General features: G+C 40.6%; 1 protein-coding gene across 2 annotated transcripts in view; it reads left to right on the forward strand.

Moving 5' to 3' along the window:
• LOC109706738 (protein EMBRYO SAC DEVELOPMENT ARREST 3, chloroplastic) overlaps positions 1-5,234 on the forward strand; it is a 31,690-nt gene extending 26,456 nt beyond the window's left edge. For both annotated transcript variants that reach the window (XM_020227712.1, XM_020227713.1), the window contains exons 4-5: positions 2,195-2,287; positions 4,978-5,234. In XM_020227712.1, the coding sequence (XP_020083301.1) occupies positions 2,195-2,287; positions 4,978-5,108 (224 nt within the window). In that variant the 3' untranslated portion in view covers positions 5,109-5,234. The remainder of the gene's footprint in view (positions 1-2,194; positions 2,288-4,977) is intronic.

Raw genomic sequence — 21,808 nt, forward strand, 5'->3', positions numbered from 1 at the left:
TTGGTACTATTGATAGTATATATATATATATATATATATATATATATCAGTGTTTGAAAAGGCGCGAGACGCAAAAAGGTGCAAGACTCTTTTGGAGCCTAGGCGTGAGGTGCATTGCGAGGCGCGCGCCTCAAGAAGGCGAGGCGCACTATACAAATTGTTAAGTTGTCACTAATACAATTCTATAAGCTGAAAATGATTCAATAGTGTATAATACAATTCTGTAAGCTGTCAACATAGCTTATATGTTTAGAATTTGTACTAAACAGATCTAGATGAATAAAAAATAAAAACATTTGGGAAAAAAATAAAAATTTTAAAGAGGAATCAAATCCTATAAATAATAACTAAAAACAGGTTCAAAAGAAAAAACTGGATCAAGAAATATGCAATCAGTGCTTGGTGCTTGTAAAAGCACTTGGTGCTTGTAAATTTTTTACCATTAGATCTACGCCTTTGATCATTTTTACCCGTTAGATTATACTATTCAACTAACCACCCACTCAACCCTAGGGTGCCCACATTATCCTAACCGCACATTCCTTAATCCAAGGACCGGAAACTTACAAGCACCAATGACTTGGTACTTTTAAAAGCATAGGTGCTCAACTCTCTCTCTCTCTCTCTCTCTATATATATATATATAGTAGGATTGATGTGCTCTTAAGAGCACTGAGGCCTTTGTGCTTCTGAGCCGTTGTCGATGATAGAATTTTTGAATTGATGATCGGCTCTGTTAGACTTGATCTAGCGTATTTGAAGTTTTTAGAAAATAATTTTTGCAGTTTTTCGATATCATTGACCTAGTGATCTGCTTCGTGCCCATCGGTATCCACTGTGCCGTATCATGCTAGCAAGATATCGGCACGATACAGTCCTCGTGTCGATGACACAACACAAACCCTCTATTCTTGAAATTAGTAAGTAATTTTCTCAATAAAGTTCAAAAAATTTGACAAAAATACATAATAAATAATTGGCATATTTTGTTGCTAAAGAAAATAAATATTTCATGCCATTACGTGTCGGCACACATATTTTTTGTGACCGACACGCATCGGCACGTATTGGCACATATTTTTTGTGACCGGCACGTATCGACACGGCCTGGCACGCGTCGTGCCATACCGTGCCGGCAAGTTTGCGGTACAACTCCGTGTCACGACACTTAAATCCTTGATATATACATGGAGAGAGAGAAGGTAGGATACTATTGATAGTAAATGACTAGTGTTTACTATCATCTTTTTAGCCCTTGTATCAATACTATTCCACCTACCACTACCAAACCCTAGGTATCTAACTTAATCTGTCACGTCTCGGGTTACAGCAGAAGCTTCTCGGGCACGCTAGCAGACTTGCCGTATGCACGAGGGTACCCCATACATACGAAGCGTAAATTTGTCTTTTACATCACCAATACATTAATCTCAAACACATATGCATATATATAAGAGAAATATATGAGTTGAGGTGTCAAAACCAAAATATTATTATTTCTCTAGAAGAATATCTCCATATAACTGCTAGTCCAAGCAAACCAAATGAAATTTACATTCTTTTTCTAAGTACAACATGTAAGCTTCATATATACTTAGGTGTCATTGTGTCACACCACAGTTCTCATCCAGGACGGAGATACTGCTATCTAGCTTGTGATCCCCTTATGATGATTTTCGACGAAAGATGACAACTTTGAAAGAAAAATAATAAAAAAAAGGTGGGGGAAATATTAAAAATAATTCTCAAAGGGTACATTGGCCTAAAGAGACGACCTACGCAACTAGGTCTGTTTAGGGATGTAAAACGGGTCAGGCGGCATATGGGCCGCCCGGCCTGGCATGGCCTTGAGCCGGGCTACAGCATGACACGGGTACTATAGTGTCTGTGCTGGGCTGGCCAATTGTTGCAATCATTAATCAAACTAGGATTTGTACTCCATGGAGCGGTTATGTGCTGGTTGGCTATAGGCACAGTATGGACGTAGATACAGTTGGCCAACATGGCCCCTTCAGCATGTCAGAGTGCATGGTACATCAACAAGGCATGCTTGATCATTTCTGTGCATTGACAAGGCATACTCGCTCATTGTGGCACATTTCTACTATGTTGATGGGCATCAAATCATCATTCTTGAAGTAAAAATCTTCTCTTGATGTATGTTATGTGCTAATGCACTTTCATTTTAATTTAGGTGACATGTGTGGAGGCACAGGTAAATGGAAAGCTCTCAACAGAAAGCGAGCAAAAGATGTTTATGAGTTTACCGAGTGTCCAAATTGTTACGGTATGCTTTCATACTGGGTTTTTTAAAATACAATCCTACCTACTATAGTGCTATGAAGTTTCTATGCTTGTTACTTGCCTTGACACTTAAATGAGTATTTTGGACACTTGATGTTGTTGCTCTGGTAGATTCTTACTGAATGAATCTTTCAAGAGGCACTGCTATTGTTTGTGGCGTACTCATTTCCATTGAATAGATAAAAAATCAATCATTTGACAATGAGTACTCTTTCCTTCATACTTTTACGTGATTTTTGTAGTAAGAATTGTTACGTTTGGTTGTCTTAACTTTTGAATGACTCGTGATTTCATTTAGTACGAGTTTAATTTTATCAGAATACTCTTGGTTCACTCCAGTAGCCACTAGATCTCAAATTTTTCCGCAATGCTTAATTACAAGATTGAAAGTAGCGCAATGAGCATGTATTCGTTGAGTCTTTATTTTTCTTTAGAAAAAGAAACAGTAATTCCATTCCTTCAACTCTTATAAGAGTTTCTATTATATGGTTTAGTGTATTGACAAGAATCCCACTCCTGGTGTACATTCTAACCTATATATGACGTGTGTGTTTGTTTATTATTCTCCTCTTTTAAATACTAGTTAAGTGGGCATGCAATGAACGTAACAAACCTTCAAAAGGCGCAAATTATTTTTTTAGAATTGTTAACTTCGAATTTTATTTTAAATTCGTCCTTTTTGATAATATACTATTTACATGACAAAATATATAAATAACAGCACTCTTTCATGATATGTCAAAAAATTTTATTCAATTTGAGGACACGATATTAGTGATAAAAATTGTTGTATGCATCCCGTATATGTTGACTGTATATAGAAATTGACTTACTTGAAAAAAATAATTTTTTGAATAAATTACAATTTGCATGCTAGTCTTTAATTGTTAAAAATTGTTAAATCCTCTTGAGTTCATTTGTTATTGTTTGTACGTTAAAAAAATAATATCTAGTTATTTTTTTCTAAAATAAAGAAAAAATATTGGCTTGAAACATATATGAATAGGTGTTAGAATTTTTAACTATAGGACATTTGGAAATAAGCAACTCAACTTTTATTTTCTGATTGACACTTAAATTTAACATTTTGATAAATTTGATGCGATAAAAAATTAGTTGTTAATAAAATTTCTATTATTAAATTAAAATTATTTAATTTGAAAAAAATAAAAAATAAAATTTTTTGCTAATCAAAAGACAAAGTTTTAGAGTTATTTGTGGTTGCAGTATCTCCGTACATTTTTACCAAAAGTTTATAATTTTTTTAAAGAAAGTAAAGTTGAATGTCTTAAATCTTTTGGGGTCGACGACGTTTTCCAAAAACTTTTTTTTTGTTGTTGTTATTATTATTGTCTTTCCAAATCGATAAAATTTATTTTTTTAAAAAAAGACTAAATTCTTATCTTTAGAGAAATACGTTTTTAAAATTGGCTTTTCACCTTTCAATTTTTATTTTTTTATTTAATTTTTTTAGTTAACAAAAATTAATTTCTAATTATTATAAAATTCCCAATTTAATTAATAAAATCTATTTAATTGCAATTAAATGAAATTAAAGTTGCAAGAATAACTTTTCAATAGTTCCCAAAAAAGAAGTTGCAAGGATCACTTTCAGTAGTTCTTGAGGTGATGGGCCTTAATACAATACATGGTGAGGAATTTGTGTTGATAGCCAGCCTTATAGAATACCAAAAATAAAGTTTACTTGCACTTGGTGTATTTTGATAGGACGAGATAAGACATAAAAACTTAACTCAATCTAATATATAATAGATAAAAGTTAATATGGAAAAGCTACGTCCCACTAAAATTGGAAGGAAAAGGCACATGAAGCGCGTTGTAGGGCTTACCGAGGTCATTAAGATAGCCGTACTCGGCCACAATGGCCGGTAGCACAACATAGCACGTGGTTAAAAAGCGTGCTTTCCGAGGTCATCGAGATTGTTATACTTCTCCAACGACACCACGTGCGGTTAAATGCTGGGCTTGCCGAGGCCATCAAGAGAGCGCGGATGAAGACGTAGAGCATGACTATGGGAGAGGATGAAGATGTAAACACGGCTTCAAACAGGATGGAATTTTTATAGTAATGGGAGGCTTGTGGCAGGGAGGGATAAGATGAAGGCGAAAAGGCACAACTGCAGACACGTTGTGAGGGGGACAGAGGTTTTAGCGCATATCGTGATGGAAAATTGTGGAGATTTTTTAGAAAACTTGAAACATGGGAGATAGCATATACCGGAAGGATAACTACCGGAAAAATTGTGACAGAAACTTTGTTTATTATCCGTCTGATGAGATTTAACAGCTTAAAATTATCATGTAATACCACTATTTTTTTATTATTTTTTTAAAGTAGAAGTATCCTACGATTGTTAGATTTTCATTAAACAATCAACGATTGGATGCTATTAGGAGGCAATTGTCATTCTATATTATAGGATACTGGCAAATCTGAAAACAGAAAAAGGTGTAGTACTCTCTCTTTATATAGTAGTATGGAACAATGTGGTGGTGGGACTTTTGATCAAGATTCCAGCTCATTCTATGCCCTTAATTACCCTAAGCGAATTTCACCATGGTGCAAAGTATTGGAAAGTTCAAGAAGATGATTTTTATTATGATCCCCGGTAAATTTAAGGAAAAGCAATAATTGTGTTATTTGCATTGTAGGTCGTGGAAAGCTGGTCTGCCCAGTTTGTTTAGGAACTGGCTTGCCCAACAACAAAGGACTTCTTCGGAGACCTGAAGCACGAAAGTTGCTTGACAAGATGTACAATGGAAGGCTATTACCAGACTCCTAAACTACTTTGAAACTTGTCAAATACTTGGGCACAAAAGAGGTTACCTCTTGTTACGTTCAAAATCTTCTATAGTTGAGCTTAATGAAGGAACATAACGTCAGTGAGAGAATACCCAAAATTTCGTCACTGCAAGCTAAAGATGACACAGAAGGTGCAGCCTAGGAATTTGAGTGACAGCTTAGTTACCTTTTAATGCTCTTTTTTTTTTTTTTTTTTTTTTTTTTTTTTTTGAGAGAGAGAGAGAGAGAGAGAGAGAGGGAGAGAGGCAATATGCTACCTGCTTCATTTATTTTTTAATGAATATATTGTTAAAATGTATTTTGTGTGCTTGTTCTTTGATTAATTGTATAAACTGTGCTAAGATTTTGTCCAAAATGTGTCCACATGTTGACCACATGGAGCTTTAGTGGTGAGATTTGTTACCATTTGCTGTAGCCGAACATCTTTGGTCTTTTGAGGCAAGGAACAACCTCATTTGAGGGCTATAATGGGTCCTTGTTTCGTGCGTACTCGTGTGTTTTCTGAAAAATATGGGAGGCATCTTCAAAACTGAGGCAAATTATGATCTACTGCACTTTTTTTTTCCTTGGTGATCAAGTGCTTCGAACCATGTAATATATTCTTTGCACTTCGATTCGGATACTGTTTAGGTACCCATAACAGTTCTTGCTGTGCTTTGCACCACGTGAGTTGAAATAAATAAATTGCACGGTGCAATTTTTTGAGGACTTTTTTTTTTCCAAATAATTCACTGCATTCTTGAAAATTATTTGTTAGGATTTTTTATATTGTTAAGATTGTATGTAATTTATTGAAATTTTTATATGGTTGTTAGGATTATATAAATGAAATAGAAAAAAGTGAGGCTGTTAGGATTGTAGGTGGATAATTAGAATTTTTGTTTGATTGTTAAAATTGTATAGATGTATGGATAGATATTAGGATTTTTTAAGTTGTTAGGATTTTATGTGATTTGTTGAATTTTTTATATGCTTATTAGGATCATATATGGGATATAGAAAGAAACAGAAAGAGGTGACTGATTTACCACTTCTGTAAAAAATTCGAAAAGCGGTGAAACTTTTACTGCGTTTCTTTAGGAGAAAAATCCACCGTGGCTCCTACATGGCAAAAGGAGAGGTAGTTTTCCAAAAAAATATTTCAAAGATTATTTATCTAATTGAAAAAAGTTTATAGAGTCATTTAGAAAAAAAAAAAAAAAAGTCCATTTTTGAAATGCTTTCGTGCGGATAGAAATTCAACACTTTAGGTCAAAACATTTGAAATTTTGATCAAGAGCCCCCGGGACATGTAGCAGCCGGAGATGTGTGCTTTGTAATGGCCCTTTGTCACGTCCCACCATCTTTCCCAAGTAGGTAGAAGGAGCCCCACACGGGCGCATGCATCAGAACCGCCGAACGGATAAAGTTTTTTCTATCCGCCCAAGGCATCACAATCGGTACAATTCAAAACATTCCAAACTGGAATAGAATTCATACACAAATTGTATAAGGAAGGCATCATAAATATAAATAACTACACTATTATAAGCATTCATCTCATTCACTTTACAATTACTTTCTTCCAAACACAATCAAGTTTGCTACATTTCTTTCACTATTTTCAAACCCTTAAGCTGCATCGATCCAGGGTATATCTATCTTTGGTTGCATGGCAGAACGCTAACTATAGCTACGTTCTTTCCTCGCGCCGCTCACATGTGGACCTGCAAAATATGGGGGTGAGAACTATAAACATAGTTCCTAGTGGGTTCAGCCACCGACCTCGCCGATTTTTCCATTAGGTCTAATCAAGCATAAGTAGCTACAAAAACAGGTAGGTAATAATGTGACTATACTAAGCATATATAGAACTGAAAGCAAGTGCTACTATACCTTACAACAGTAGGGAATGAGTTCCATGGTTCACTATAATAAATAGTGTTCTTCTACTCACTCTTGGCCAACTCATTCTCGACCAAATTAGGGACTCCCACAAATCCAGTCCAACTCACCCCACACAACCTCACGGGCCTAGGTCCAGGAATAACATGATCGACCGTCACTCCACATGACTTATTCTTGACCCAATCACGGGCTTCTCATAAGACCAAAGCCAACTCACATGAATATCATGATTGATCCCACACACAATATGTGATCTCACTATGCTCAGCCTCTATGCAGGATGCAACAATACAATATGGCATAGGGTGCAAGACTATCTCAACCCAAAGAATAATATGCAACAAATGCTAATCACTATGCCATCTCAATAACAACATATCAAGGTTCTACTATGTATGCAACATATATGAAATGCCCATGACTATGCCTTGATCCAAATCCATCAGTTCGCTCATAAGTCGAACCACGACTCGCCACAGTATGTCACCACCGTGACCGTTTGCCCAGGGGCGCACCGTCGTGTCTCTCTCCCCCGTCTCTTCCTCAATGTGATACTCCGGAGCTCACGGCTTGGGAGTCGCGATCTCCACAAGCCAAAACAGATGACTATGTGAGTATGATCACGTCCTCCCACCCGAGGACCTCAGGGATCTCACCACATCCTAAATAGTAATAAGGCATGCAATGCTCAAACAATAATAGAATACACAAATTCATGCTATAAGTGCAATGACCCAATCTCTTGGTACTTAGTATCCAATCAACTTATGCCAATAACCACAGTGACAACTCAACATCGAGGGATCTCTTTCAACCCCTAGCATGGTCTAGAGGATATCTTTCAATCCCTCGCATGCTCAAGAATCTCAAAACACTAGTTGTCACGCCACGAATGCACCGGCCCAATCTTTTCCACATATACTCAAGAGTTTTCTCAACTCATGTTGCGTGCATCAATAGGATATACAAACATCACAACATGTGAATACAAACAACTATGCAATGCTTCATGGACTATCGCCACACATGCATGAAATGACCCAATTTCACATTTTACACTTGGGTTCTCTCAATTTACGCCATATCACTCTCATGTATATCACATTATACCCAAATCATGGTTTCATTACTAGATTCACATGCAATCATCACAATGACGTCTAGTATATCTCACTTGTTTCAATGTCCATCACTTGTTTTCTATGTTCAATCCACTAGTTTTCTCTACTAGTTCATCAATACATCATTAGGGTTCATATATTACTATGTTCATGCATCCTAGGTTCCAAGTCCTCAATCATAATCATTTCATATATCATAAGAGGCATACTAGTTTTTGGAATGAGGATTAATTGAACCCTATCACACATAATCAATACACATATATACTCAACAAGGAGAATTAGACACAGGGAGAAATCCAACCATTTCGGGAAGCACCACCCACCTTACAACACCTCTGATTGCTTGTAGACATTTGCAATCGGGCTCCCGCGGTTAATCGCTCCCTTTCGAGCTCGCATGGCTAACATCGCTCGGTTTAGTTCGTTACTCGAAACAATCACCAATGTTCGTCGGTTTCCAAATCAAGTCATCTGGGGTACTTCTCTAGCCTTCAATTAGAGAATTAGAGAATCAATTTGGTTCAAAACCTCAAAACCCCAAAATCCCCAATTCTAACCCTAGATTCCAATTTCTCCACAATTATCTCAAAATCCATGGAAAAACTTTGATTAAATAAGTATGGAATCATCTAGGGGACTAGAAATCTCAATTTCAAGGGATTTAATCCAAACCCTAATCTCTTAACCCAAAAATGAACCTCGAGTCTCTGCCACCAAGCCCCCGAAAACTCGATTCTCTACTCCCCCGAGCATCCCGAGCTCGATCTCCACCAAAATCCTAAGTTTGGGAGGAATCTAGAGAGAGGAAGAGGAGAGAAAGAGAAGGGTTCTCCTTCTTCTTCTCTTGTGTGTGAGGAGGAAAATAAGAGAGGAGTTGGGAGGCTTATTTATAAAAGGGAGAAGCTACAATTCCCAAAACCCCTAATCTTGACACTTTTCGAGCAGAAAGTCCGGACCTTGGCTCCAGGGTCCGGAACCTATAGGCTATTTTTCACGCTGCGCAATCAGGGTCCGGAGCTTGGGTTCAAGGTCCGGAATCCGAAAGTCCTCAGCTAAAAAATGCTATTTCCAAAAAAATCTCATTTTTTGTCCTTGAGCCTCTAATTCACCTCTAATCATCCCAAAACCTTCAAATCTCATTTTTGAGCATGTTTAAATTACTTCTCTATTGTACTTTTGCCCAATCGACCCAACTTGGCATAGTGCTTCGAAACTCGGTACACTACACCCTCACAAGCCAAAAAAAGTATGGGCAGCATGAGGAGAGGTGCTCTAAATATGGGCAATTGGGTTACATGCGGTTTGAATGCCCACAAGGTGATAGCCGGACCTAGTTGGGTACCTCCACAGTCTCTACCCTGAGACAAATCGAGAGTGTAGCACATTGAACTTTAACAAATTGCAAGGTTCCAGTGTTAGAATAGTATTTTGCGCTATTCTTGGTATTTTTGAAGGTCGTTGACTGAGTGCCGACCTATTGCTCATATTTCGAGAATGCGAGAAGGAGTACTTAGCACCAAAATCTGTAAATTCAGGTTTTCGGGTGTCGAGTACCGGTACCTGGGTGAGGTACCGGAACACCATTGCGTGACCGAGAAAGCTGCTCTCTGGTTTGGGCTGAGAGGAATTGAGTACCGGTACTGAGTTATCAAGTACCGGTACTCGGGTCAGGTACCGGTACTGCATCAAGTGGGTACCGGTACGTCGTAAACATATCGCTTGACCGAGGCTCGGGTTTGGCGGGACTGGTTGTCGGGTAACGGTACTCCCCTTCGAGTACCGGTACGGAGTGCAGAAACTGCATTTCGTGCAGTTTGTTATTTTTGGAGATTTGAGAGGCTTTGAGGGAATTGTTACAACTTGTATAAGATGTCCCCTTCCTCCCCCACAGGCCTCTTTGTGCTAAGCTTAAAGAGAAGCCAAAGTAGGGTTTTCTCTCTTTCTCTCTCTAGATTTCTCTCCCAAACCTCTTTTGATTTGGGATTTTATCTTTTTTTCTCCTTCCTTTCCATAGTGGCTTGCTTGGTGAACCCTAGAGGAAGCTTAGAAGTGAAGAAAAGAACTTTGTTGAGGATCAAACTCTAACCCTAGCTCAAGTTAGCTTGATTTGGAGCTTTCCTTGAGAGTTTATTTTGGGGTTTATTTTGGGTTACTTATCTTGCAACATCTATTTGTGAATTTTGCAAAATTTGTAGATGAAAATCTAGTTTTGGAAGAACCAGGGTTTATTTTGGGGTTTCTTGTTAAAGGCTTTTGGAACCTAATTGATGAGTGTAGAACTCTCCTTTAGGTTGGAATTAAAGCTCTATTGGGTTGATTTGAGCCTTGGACAAGTTTTACTTGGTCAAAAGTAATTTTTACCTCTTTTCCTTGTGATTTTTGATGATTTGTATGATGTTCGTTCGAAGCTGGTAACCCTCTTAGAAATTCTCTTAGGGTACTAGAGGCTTGGTGGACAACTTCGTTCAAAGGAATGAAAGGGTGTCACGGCCCGCCCCGAAACCACTACCGATTTGGCACGGTTCGGCCGCGGCGGCGGAGCGCCGAACGGACAGCACCTCCCCTGTCCGCCCAAGGCTCAACAACAGGAATGTGTACAAGAATTTACCCAGGAAATTAAATTCTAAATATACACATTCACAAGGGCACGAACAGTGCCAACAACACAAAGAGCAAGCAATCCACAAGATAAAGTATGTGAAATAAAGAGAGTACTTTACTAACTATTACAATAGTTCCATCATTTTCATTTACATCATTTTGCATCCTAAATACATAGCTCTCCAAGTCCTCACCTACAATGAATCTCTCTCAATACATAGGTGCACTAATGCAAAAAGGAAAGCTACTATACTACCACGGTCTCACTGATCGGGCGCGATGCCCTTGCCGCGGTCCTCTCTCAGCAACCCTGAACCTACCACTGGAAATAGTGTGGGGTGAGAACTATCTTCCATAGTTCCCAGTGGGCTCGGCCGCCGACTCTGCCGATCTCCCCACTAGGTCCAAGTGGGCACAAGTAACAACAGATAGATAGATAGATATGTATCTGAAAACTGTAAATGCAATAGTAGGAAAACTATGCTACTATGCACATAATCATGAATATGAATGCATGCATTATATAATAAAGGTTTGCTACCATGCTAACAAATTCGATCCATGTTCGAATAGCAATGTTCAATGACATTGATAAACCTTTACCTTTCCATTTACCCAATCTGTGACGAGGCCCTAGGGCTCGCCTATAACTCACCCCTCAATCCCAAAGTGGGGAGGGAGCTCCAAGTGCACCCAAGTCCGGGACCGTCTGCGGACCTCCATGTGGTCCGGACCTCCAAGTGGTCCTAATCGCACGACACTCCGGAGTACTCGATGACAATCCCCTCCATGTGGGGATTGGATGGCTATACCATCCCAAACACAGACTGTGAGCTAGATCTATCCTCTCCAAGTGAGGATGCCCTACATCTAGGGTCAATATCCAATCGAATCCTCTCCAAGTGAGGGAGCATTATAACTAGGGTCCATAACCCAATCAAATCCTCTCTAAGTGAGGGAGCACTATAACTAGGGTCTATAACCCAATCAAATCCTCTCCAAGTGAGGATGCTCTACAACTAGAGTCAACATCTCTCGCGGAAATCATTTGTTCCCGACATTCATGCAATGCTATTTAGCTTTTCTAAATTCATTGTTCACAAGGCATTTTCTAAGGGATCCGCCTATCCCTAGGTCCATCGACCTCTAGTGTTATTTACACTACATTAATGCCACTCGTTTTCATTTAACGTTTGGATGCCACTCATTTGTTCTTTGACATTAACACTACTTTCTATGTCATCAACACCCCCATCGGGTACATCTCTTTTCTTTCGCATCATAGGATCCACGTTCCGACCCAATCCTCACCTATCTAAGTCACCAAGCGTTCCAAGTACACTAGGCTATCAATTAGAAAGCATAAGGAATGGAGCTACTATGCAATCCTACAATGCAACATGTAAGAGATGAGATTAAATGCAATCTAAGACATAGAAAGGAGTTCGAAAGCTTCAGAATGGCACCCCCCACCTTTAATCGATGTAGAGGTTTCGGAAATCCTTCTCGGCGAACTTTACGAAGAGGCTTTGGCTTTCCTTGCCCAAGTCCACACTAGCCCGGCTCTATTTTGCCGAGAACTTCACGCCGGCTCGCCGAATGCTAAAACCGACTTCGCCCCCACGATTTATGATCTAACAATAGGGTTTCCAAGGCTTCAAATGAGATCAATCTCATACTTTCTCAAAAATTCCATTTTGGAGCCCTAGGTTTGCACCTATAGCAAACCATCCAATAAATCCCTAGATTCATGGGATTGATCTACTTAGAAGCTTATTTAGGGTTCATTTGACCCATTCCTATGCATAAAAATCCAAAATCCTAAGTTCTATAAGCTAGGGTTTAGTAGCCTACCTCAAGAGCTACACCAATGGGAAGAGGAGAGGGAGATGGAGGTGCTCAAAGTCTTCCTCTTGATCTCCTTCTTCTTCTCCTCCTTGCTCTTCTTCTTCTTTTCCTTCCTCTCCTTCTTATTCTTCTTCTTCTCCTTTCTTTTCTAGAGAGAGAGAGAGAGCAAGAAAGAGAGAGAGAGCAAGAAAGAAAGAGAGAGTGAGAGAGAGTGAAATGAGAGAGTGTGAGGGAGAGAGAGGGCTCAGCCCACTCTAATAAAGGCTACTTTGCATTTAGACCCCTCAACTTTTCATCCATTGCACAACCCTCACTGGGCAGTTTTCGCCCAGAGGGACCGGTCTCCCCGACAAGGGACCGGTCCCCGAGAGCAGCCCACGCTGCCAAGGGCCTCCTTCGCGTTCGGGAACCGGTCTCTCCCCGGGAGACCGGTCCTCGGGAGACCGGTTCTCGCCTGAGAGACCGGTCCCCGAGAGCTCGATTTTCAGGACTTAGCCAAATTTCGGCATTTCTCGCTCAGCCTACGTTCGGGAACCAGTCCCTCCTTACCAGGGACCGGTTGCACCAAGTAACCCCGCTACACCCAGCCGAGGGAACCGGTCTCTCACCTCCAGAGACCGGTCCCCAAGAGTAATCTCAGCCCAATGATGCAGTTTGCACCATTTGCTCTCGCGGACTCAACTCCAAAGCACTTTTTGTGTTTTGGACATTCCTAACTCCCACAAAGGGTATTCTCTCGACAGTCAGTCGATTCTGGATGAAGTACAATCCTCGGATTTCGAGAATTCACTTCCTTACAAAGGGTTCGAGGAGTATCTGGTGGGTTTAACCTCACCTAAATGGGTGAACTCCCTCTATGTCTTCCCTATGCTTATAAGACATAATTTGGTGCATATTCCTGTTAATTAGGACATAGTAGAATTTATGAATGCATGCTTCATACATGTTATGTGTAGGAAAATTTATGCTCTATGAAGTAGAGGCTTACAATGTGGACTCGTGCATTGAATAGCTCTTCATGATAATTCCCTCTTATGTAATCTTAGGAAGCATGTTAGAGATGAATAGTAGTTCATCCTTTGGAGTATATATAGTGAATGAAATAGAAAAGTGGTTAACTTGTATGATAAACAATGTACTTGTTATAGACAAGGCAAATGTAACATTGTGACCTAGTGCATGATAAGACCAACATGAAGCTAAGCATAGTGCATTTAACCTAGTTGAACAACTAGAACTTGACATTATGACATTGTGTTTGATCTAGGGTCGATAGTTGCATTCCATGTTTTAGGCTGTGGAATGATATTACAACACCTTCGGGCGAATGACAAGGAAGGACAATTGCATATAATATTAATTGAATGAAGCCACTTGCATGATATTTCATTTACTCTATGAGTAGAGGCTTTGGTAGAAAAGCATGTGCATGACATGTATTATAAGAACAGTGAAGAACAGTGAAGGTACCAGCAAACGTGTCAATTGATCAATGGCACGAAGCAAAACCATCGGCCAAATGGCAAGGGCCGATGTTAACAAAAACACAAAAACGTTGGCAGCAGAGGTTGCAAGCTGAAGCAAGGCAACACTATAAAGAAGCAAAAGGGATAAGACTGAACGTATGGAGACGACCTAATGAACCACAACATCCCTTTCGACCGATGCGGAATGATCACGAAGCGGGCGGTTCGTCACCCTTTCCTTGGCTAAAATCAAAGATAGAGCGGCCAATCACGGCCGAACCTGAGGAGAAGGTAACTTGAAGGGAGCTAGAGGAGAAAATAGCCTCTCTCGAGACAATAGTCAAGCAAGATATATGGCCTCCCAAGGAAAGGGAGGCGTGAATGGAAAGCGACTCCTCAGCCGAGACGACAAAGGAGTCTATTGAAAAGAAACAGAAGATACAAGAAAAATCGTCTAATGAAGGTACAGCCGATGTGAACATGGTATACACTCTGCCTCAGTTGTTCAAAGCAGAGTATACCGAGTACAAGGAAATGGAATGAAAAACTCTCCGAAATATTATGGGCATGCCGAACTTCAGTAAAAACGGCGACAGGGAGGACGCCGTTTCAATTAGTATATGGCCACGAGGCCGTAGTACCAGCCGAAATAACAGTTTCGTCTTTGAGAGTGGAAAAACAAAAAGAATTAACGACAGATGAATATAAGACTTTAATGAATGAAAGAATGAAAGAAGTGAATGAAACTCGTTGATAGCAGTTGATCATTTACAACCTTATCAAAGCCGAGTACGTAATGCTTATAATAAAAGAGTTAGAGCTAAGTATATTCATGACCCCAAGCATGTCCTCTCGTTTGAACAGTCCGAGATTCAAGAGAATATGACTTACGAGGAGTTCCCGGCATTCATCATCGACCGAGAAGTAAGAAAACTACGGAACCGTGAAATTCCGTATGTTAAGATCCGTTGGTGCAACCACGATGATCGGAAAGCCACTTGGGAGCTTGAGAGTGCAATGCAGGAGCATTATCCCCATCTTTTCGAGAATCTGGAATAAGGTATGGATCTGGATTTTAATATAGTTAGTTTCACAGATGAAACTAATTTTAAGGGGTGGAGAATGTAACGTATCGAAACCTCGATAGCGATTATCGAGCTTTAGCCAAATTGGTTAAAGTGTCGAGAGAAATGAATGGACAAACTCCAGTTGACATTCCAACAATGTTTGAAGGGTTAAAAAGGAGTTCTAAAAGAGTTAAAAGGGTTTTAGCATCGACCGGCGCGAAATAGAATCGAAAACGGCGCAAAACCAGTATTCTGGGCAAAGTGTACCGATACAACCATCGAGTTGTCACCGGTACAGCCCTGCAGACCGAGAAGAGTTTACTCTCGGGTTTGAGTTTTCGCGGAAATGTACCGGTACACCCCTGGTGTATACCGGTACACTTTGGTAAAATCCGAGGAGGCTGCTCTCAGGTTGCCTCTGCGCAGAAAATGTATCGGTACAAAATCTCGTGTACCAGTACACTTTGGTCTCGCAGCAAGGAATTGATCTATTGCAAATACAAATGTTTGGGGGCCCTAGTTACAATTGTTGCACACTATAATAAACCGAACACTCCTCTCCTTCACAGCAAACACCCCTCCACTCTCTCCCTCTCATTTCTCTCTTTCTCTCTCTAGAGATCTTGCCCTAGAGCTTGGAGGAGAAGGAAAAGAAGGCTTGGAGGAGATTTTTGGAGGCTTTGAAGGTGTAGAAGCTCTCCATCAAGGTGGACTTGAGGATAGCTTTTGGCTAAGGTGAGTTTTAGTGCAAAAGCTCATCTAGGGTTTGGATTTCCACTATAGAACTTAAGATTTTGGGGCTTCTCTCATGTTTAGAAGCATTGTGAGCCTTGAACACCATGAAAACCATGATTTTCTCAAGGTGCTCCCATGGTGAACATCTAAGGTTTAAAGTAGATGCCCTAGGAATGGTCCAAATGGCTTGGAAATGGTATTAGAGAGCTTCCTAGGTAATTCTAAGCTAGTATTTGCTTAGAGATAAGATCAATCTAGGAGAAATCCCATTATGACATTGTTAGGTCATGGATTTTGGGGCTTTTGCCTCCGATTGTTTCTAAGGCAAATTGACCTTGTAGAAACCTAATTGGGGGTATTCCCGACACGTTCGGCAACTCGGTTCAACGTTACGAAAAGGTTTAGATAAAGTTATTGAGAAAAAGCCTAATTTGGCTTCGTTTTGCCGCAGGCGATAAAGTAGGGCTTCAAAAATCCCAAGAAATTCACCGTAGCATCCTTGCAACCATACAAGGTGGGTGGTGCATACCGAAGACCTCGAAATTCCTTTTATGTCTAAAGTGTCATATTTGAGCATTTGTATGTATTGAGCATATAGCATAGTACACTACAACAGAATTAGGTTATAGGGACACATGTTTGGGACACTTTTGAGTAAGTGTCCCATTTATGCTAAAACTTAAAAAAATATCTGCTAATGCCTAAATATAAAGCCCAATCCAACCAAAAATAAAAGATTACTCTACTCAACCCACCACACCCAGTCCATTTGACCCGATTACAAACAGAAAAGAAAAAAAAAAGAAAAACCAATTGCCATCTTTTCTTCTCTCTTCACTCAATCCACTGAAATTCTAGACGAAGAGCCTTTCCTGTCGTCCTCCTCTGCCACCGCAGCCAACGAGAAAAAGTTTCGGCGGTTGCTAAATGCTTAAATAAGTGTTCGTAAATTAGCAGCACTCTTTTAGGTTATAGCGACACTCTTTAACTGTCACTATATACCTAGCGACCCCACATATAGCAACATTTTTTAAAAGTGTCGGTAATTTTAGCTAGCAGCACTTTTTTGACATGTACCTACATTTAAAAGTGTCGCTATAGACCGTTTTTGTTGTAGTGGTAGGGTTATTGTGAGCTTCTTATTGCATGTTGTGAGTTCAAATGCATGTGAAATACAAGTGAGAATCTATAAACCCTATGTATGGATGAAAAATATGACAAGAACTTAGTGGATTAGAGAACAAGGGTGACATGTTGACATAAAGGTAGTGAATGACATTGAAGAGCCAAGAACACTAGAGTTGAACACTTAGAAAATAAGTGTGACATGAGTAAATGAGTACCAAGAACAAAGTAGTGTGTATGACACTAGTGTAAGTCAAAGAATGCAAGTGAAAAGAGAAAGTAACGTTGTGACATTATGACATAGTAACCTTAGTGTTAAGGGTCATATGTACATTGTGAAAGTTTTGAAGGAGCCCAAGAATCTATCTAGATTGTATCCAACACCTAGAGAGGGGTGAATAGGTGTAACGACCAAAAACCACAAATCTCAATGCGATAAAAACCAATGCGGAAAATAAAAATCACACCGAAATTTACGTGGAAAACTCCAACTGGGAGTAAAAAACCACGGGACCAACACGCGATAACAATCCACTAAGAATAAAAGATTACAAGGTGATTTACCGATTCCACGGACTCAAACCTTTCCTTTATCTTCTCCGGATCTCGCGCACACCAACGGGTTGTCCACGCCCCACGTCCGAATCCACGAATGCCACGTCCCGAATCCACGAAACGTCCACATTTCGAATCCACGAAGCCTTGATCACGCCGAATCCACGACGCCCACTCGAATCCACAAGCACACTCCGTCCGGAGCAAGAATACCAAGATCGATGATGATTTATTGCTTAGACAATCATTAAAGAACCATAGAAAATGTTTCTAAGCAATAGCCGGATCAATTCTCCATGAAGAACAAGAATTTAGGGTTTCAAGAATTGATCCAATAGAAACTTGTTGTTCGAGAGAAGAAAGAATGCACCCAACAAGTTTCTAGGGTTTCAAAACAATATTCTATGCCTTCATGCTCTTTTAGAAACACCCCTACATCTTATTTATAGGTTTAGAAGACTGAGAAACCGACTAGGATTGCAAAACCCCAATTTTAAAAACTTATGTCGTCCTCAGGGACCGGTCCTCTCGAGGAGGCCGGTCTGTCAGAGACCGGTGCCTTGGGTGGGAGACCGGTCCCTCGCTGCGTGACAGAAAACACAACGTTCGGGAACCGGTCTCTCATGCCAGAGACCAGTCCCTCGCTACGTGACAGAAAATCCCATGTTCGGGAATTGGTCTCCCTTTCCAAAGACCGGTTGCCTCAACATCCCACGCAGTGAGGACCCTCGAGGACCGGTCTCTCAACTCTGGGGACCGGTTCCAGCACATTGAAAAACTTAGTTTGTCGAGATTCATATTTTAAAAACCATCCTAAGTCTTCCAAACACTTTCAAACATTTATAAATGATCATTAATGGTATTTAAACTTACTGAGCATTATGCATTCATGTTTTGAGTCTTTGTCACGCCCATGACCGCACTACCGAAAACGGTACCAATTTGGTCCCTTTCGAGGGCGGCGGCGTGATGCCGAATGGACAGAGTCTCCCCTGTCCGCCCAAGGCTAACCAACCAGATTGTGTACAACAAGTCCCCAGGAATACAACTTGAATTCATACACAATCAAACAACGATAATCGAGAGCACAAACAGTGCTATATAGACCAACAAGAGCAAGCGATACAAGTAAACAGTATACAAGTATTCAAAAGAGAGAAACTTAACTATTAGAGACATAATTGAAACATTCAACCTCTTGATATCAATTAACTTTAATCATTTGATACAACTTGCATTCATTTTTCCCAAAATGTAAATACATCCAATCCTCTCCAAAACCTCACCCTATACATCATATACTCTCAAAATGTAAAAGCAGAGTGAACTAATGCAAGTAGGAAGTAAGCTATCAACCAATACGCTAGGGCGCTAAGCCCTTGCCGCGATCCTCCCGCTCGGTCGGGACACTCGAACTAGCACNAAGCCCTTGCCGCGATCCTCCCGCTCGGTCGGGACACTCGAACTAGCACCTGCAACAACGAACTACGAATAGTTCCCAGTGGGTTCGGCCGCCGAATCTGCCGATCTACCCACTAGGTCTTAAGCAGGCATAGAGATATATATATATATATATATGCAATATATATAAAGTTAAACTGAATTGAAGCAGGTATGTGAAACAGGTATATCAAGTTATGCCTCAATCTGATATCACGGATGCATGAACAATAAATAAAGCTGGGTAAGTAAGCAACTATGAACAACAACAACAACAACTATGAAAGCTAGCTATCATGAGCAATAATAATGAGTATGACACAATAGGTAACCCAATCTCAAGGTGAACTCGTGGTTCACAAATATAACTCACGTGTAAATCTCCTAGGGAAAGTCTCACTGAACTACTCCCCGAGACCGCCTGCGGACAGCACACTGACCGTCCAGACAGCACACTGACTGTCTCTCGAGTGACCAACCTTCGGAGTGCACAGCTTGTGGGGAGCGACCCCTCCAAGCGCAGACAGGCTATATGAGCACGATCAACTCACGAACAGCAGCAACCTACCCTCTAAGGATAATCTCATCATGGAAGCAAGGTTTACTTGTACCCAATCTCATAGTGTCTCAACTACACTAATGTTCTCATATCAAGGTCATCAATAATCAAATGCCACTCATCATAGTTTTCTAACTAGATGCCACTCGCCATTTAGACTCATCATCAACACTAGTTACATCATACTAGTTCTTTAGCAACATAGGCATTAATTATCTCACATAGGGTCTAGATTCTCAACATATAGTTTTCATGCATACTAGATAATGGATCAACCAACAAGATATATGGCTACTAGCATGCAAATATAAGCAACAACAATCATCTTCTAACCCTATATGTATATGCACAAGATGCAATTTGATCAATATTAGACTTAGACATAGAAGGTAGCCCGATTGCTTCGGGATGGTCACCACCCACCTCGTGGTAGTACCGTAGAGCTAAGAAATGTGTTCTTTCGCGATCTTTTTCGTCGCTTCAAATCCTCGGGCCAACCCAAACCCTAGAGCACTCAAAACGGCGATATCTTTGTGCTCACTCGTCGGATCGACGAACCGTCTTCGCCTACGCGTTTAAGAGCATAGCAATTAGGTTTTTGATCCATCAAAATAGATCAATCCCTCATATTTTCAAAAATTCCAAAATCAAGCCCTAGGTTTGGCACCCATGGGAAGCAATGGTTTCTAGCTTCATTGTGAGCTAAATCCATGTTCTCTAAGTTCATTAGGTTCTATTTGAACCATCAAAACCAACCAAAAACCCTCAAACCCTAGAAATCCAATGTTAGGGTTAAGGCTTACCTCTAGGGTTTGCTCCAAAGCACGCCCTAGCTTGAGGAAGAGAGAGAGAAGAGCTTCTTTTTCTTCTCCTTGACCTTCTCCTTCCTTTCTCCTTCTTCTTCTCTTTTTTTCTCTCCTTCTTTCTTCGTCTCCTTCTTCTTGCGGTTAGAGAGAGAGGGGGAGCTTTGAGAGGGAGAGAGAGAGAGGCTAAGTGAGTGAAAAGGAGCAGCTGAGAGAGGGGGGTTTAAGTCCTCTATGGTAACAAAACCCAAAGAGCCCCTCCATTTTTTCTATTTTTCTAAAACAGCCCCTGCTGTTCGGGCTCCTTGTACCGGTACACGGGTTCTTGTACCGGTACAAGGTCTGGGTGACAGCCGAACCTGAGCGCACTCGAGCCGAGGAGCCGAACCCGAGCTGAGGAGCTGAACCCGAGTGCTCGGTTCCCTCGGTTTCGACGGGTTTGTACCGGTACAACAGCTCCAGAATGCCGTTTTCACTCTGTTTCGGCTCCACTTCGCCCGATCGATGTCAAAACCATTCCAACACCTTTGGAACTAATTTTTGCTCTTCCAAACTTGTTGGAGTGCCGAATGGAACTTGTCCAAATCGTTTAATCGCCCACTTTGGCCCATTTGGCCAAAGTTAGCCAATATCGTCGAATTTCGATATCTCACATTCTCCACCCCTTAAAAGGAGTTTCGTCCTCGAAACAACTAACTCATAACGCGAACTTAAGCTCTTACCTCATTCCTCAAACAAGTGAGGATGATTTGCTTTCATCTGGTCCTTGAGTTCCCAAGTGGCTTCACGATCATCGTGATTGCTCCACCAGACTTTAACATAGAGAATTTCTCGATTCCTTAGCTTACGCACCTCTCGAGCCAAAATCTCTACCGGAAACTCTTCATAACTCATATCATCTTGAAGTTCCGGCGGCTCATATAGCATCGCATGCTCGGGATCGTGGATATACTTGTGAAGATTAGAGACGTGGAAGACATTGTGCACACCCGCAAGCTTCGGGGGCAATGCAAGTCGGTACGCCACCATCCCAATTCGCTCCAAGATCTCGTAGGGGCCAATGTAACGAGGACTTAGCTTTCCTCGCACCCCAAACTGCTTCTGTCACGCCCCAATCCCAGCCAATTTGGTCGGGTTCGGGTCACGTCAACAGACGCCGAACGGACAGAGCCTCCCCTGTCCGCCCAAGGCTCTAACAACATGCATAAATAGGCAATCAACAAGAGAATTGCATATATAATACAAGGCTTGCACGAGGGCAAGCAACAACGGAAGCGAAAGCTCTAAGCTAAATATACATCACACATGACATTTGATTTCATTTAAACCAAATTCAAGTAAACAAAGCTATTACATTCCATTCAACCATCATATCTTTTACATTTAGTCATCCACCAAATACATGATTGTTTACAACTTTACATCTCTAATTCAACAAAATAAAGCTGCTACATGTACACCAAAAGGGAA

This window comes from Ananas comosus, linkage group 2, assembly GCF_001540865.1.
Source record: "Ananas comosus cultivar F153 linkage group 2, ASM154086v1, whole genome shotgun sequence".
NCBI classification, from domain to species: Eukaryota; Viridiplantae; Streptophyta; class Magnoliopsida; order Poales; family Bromeliaceae; genus Ananas; species Ananas comosus.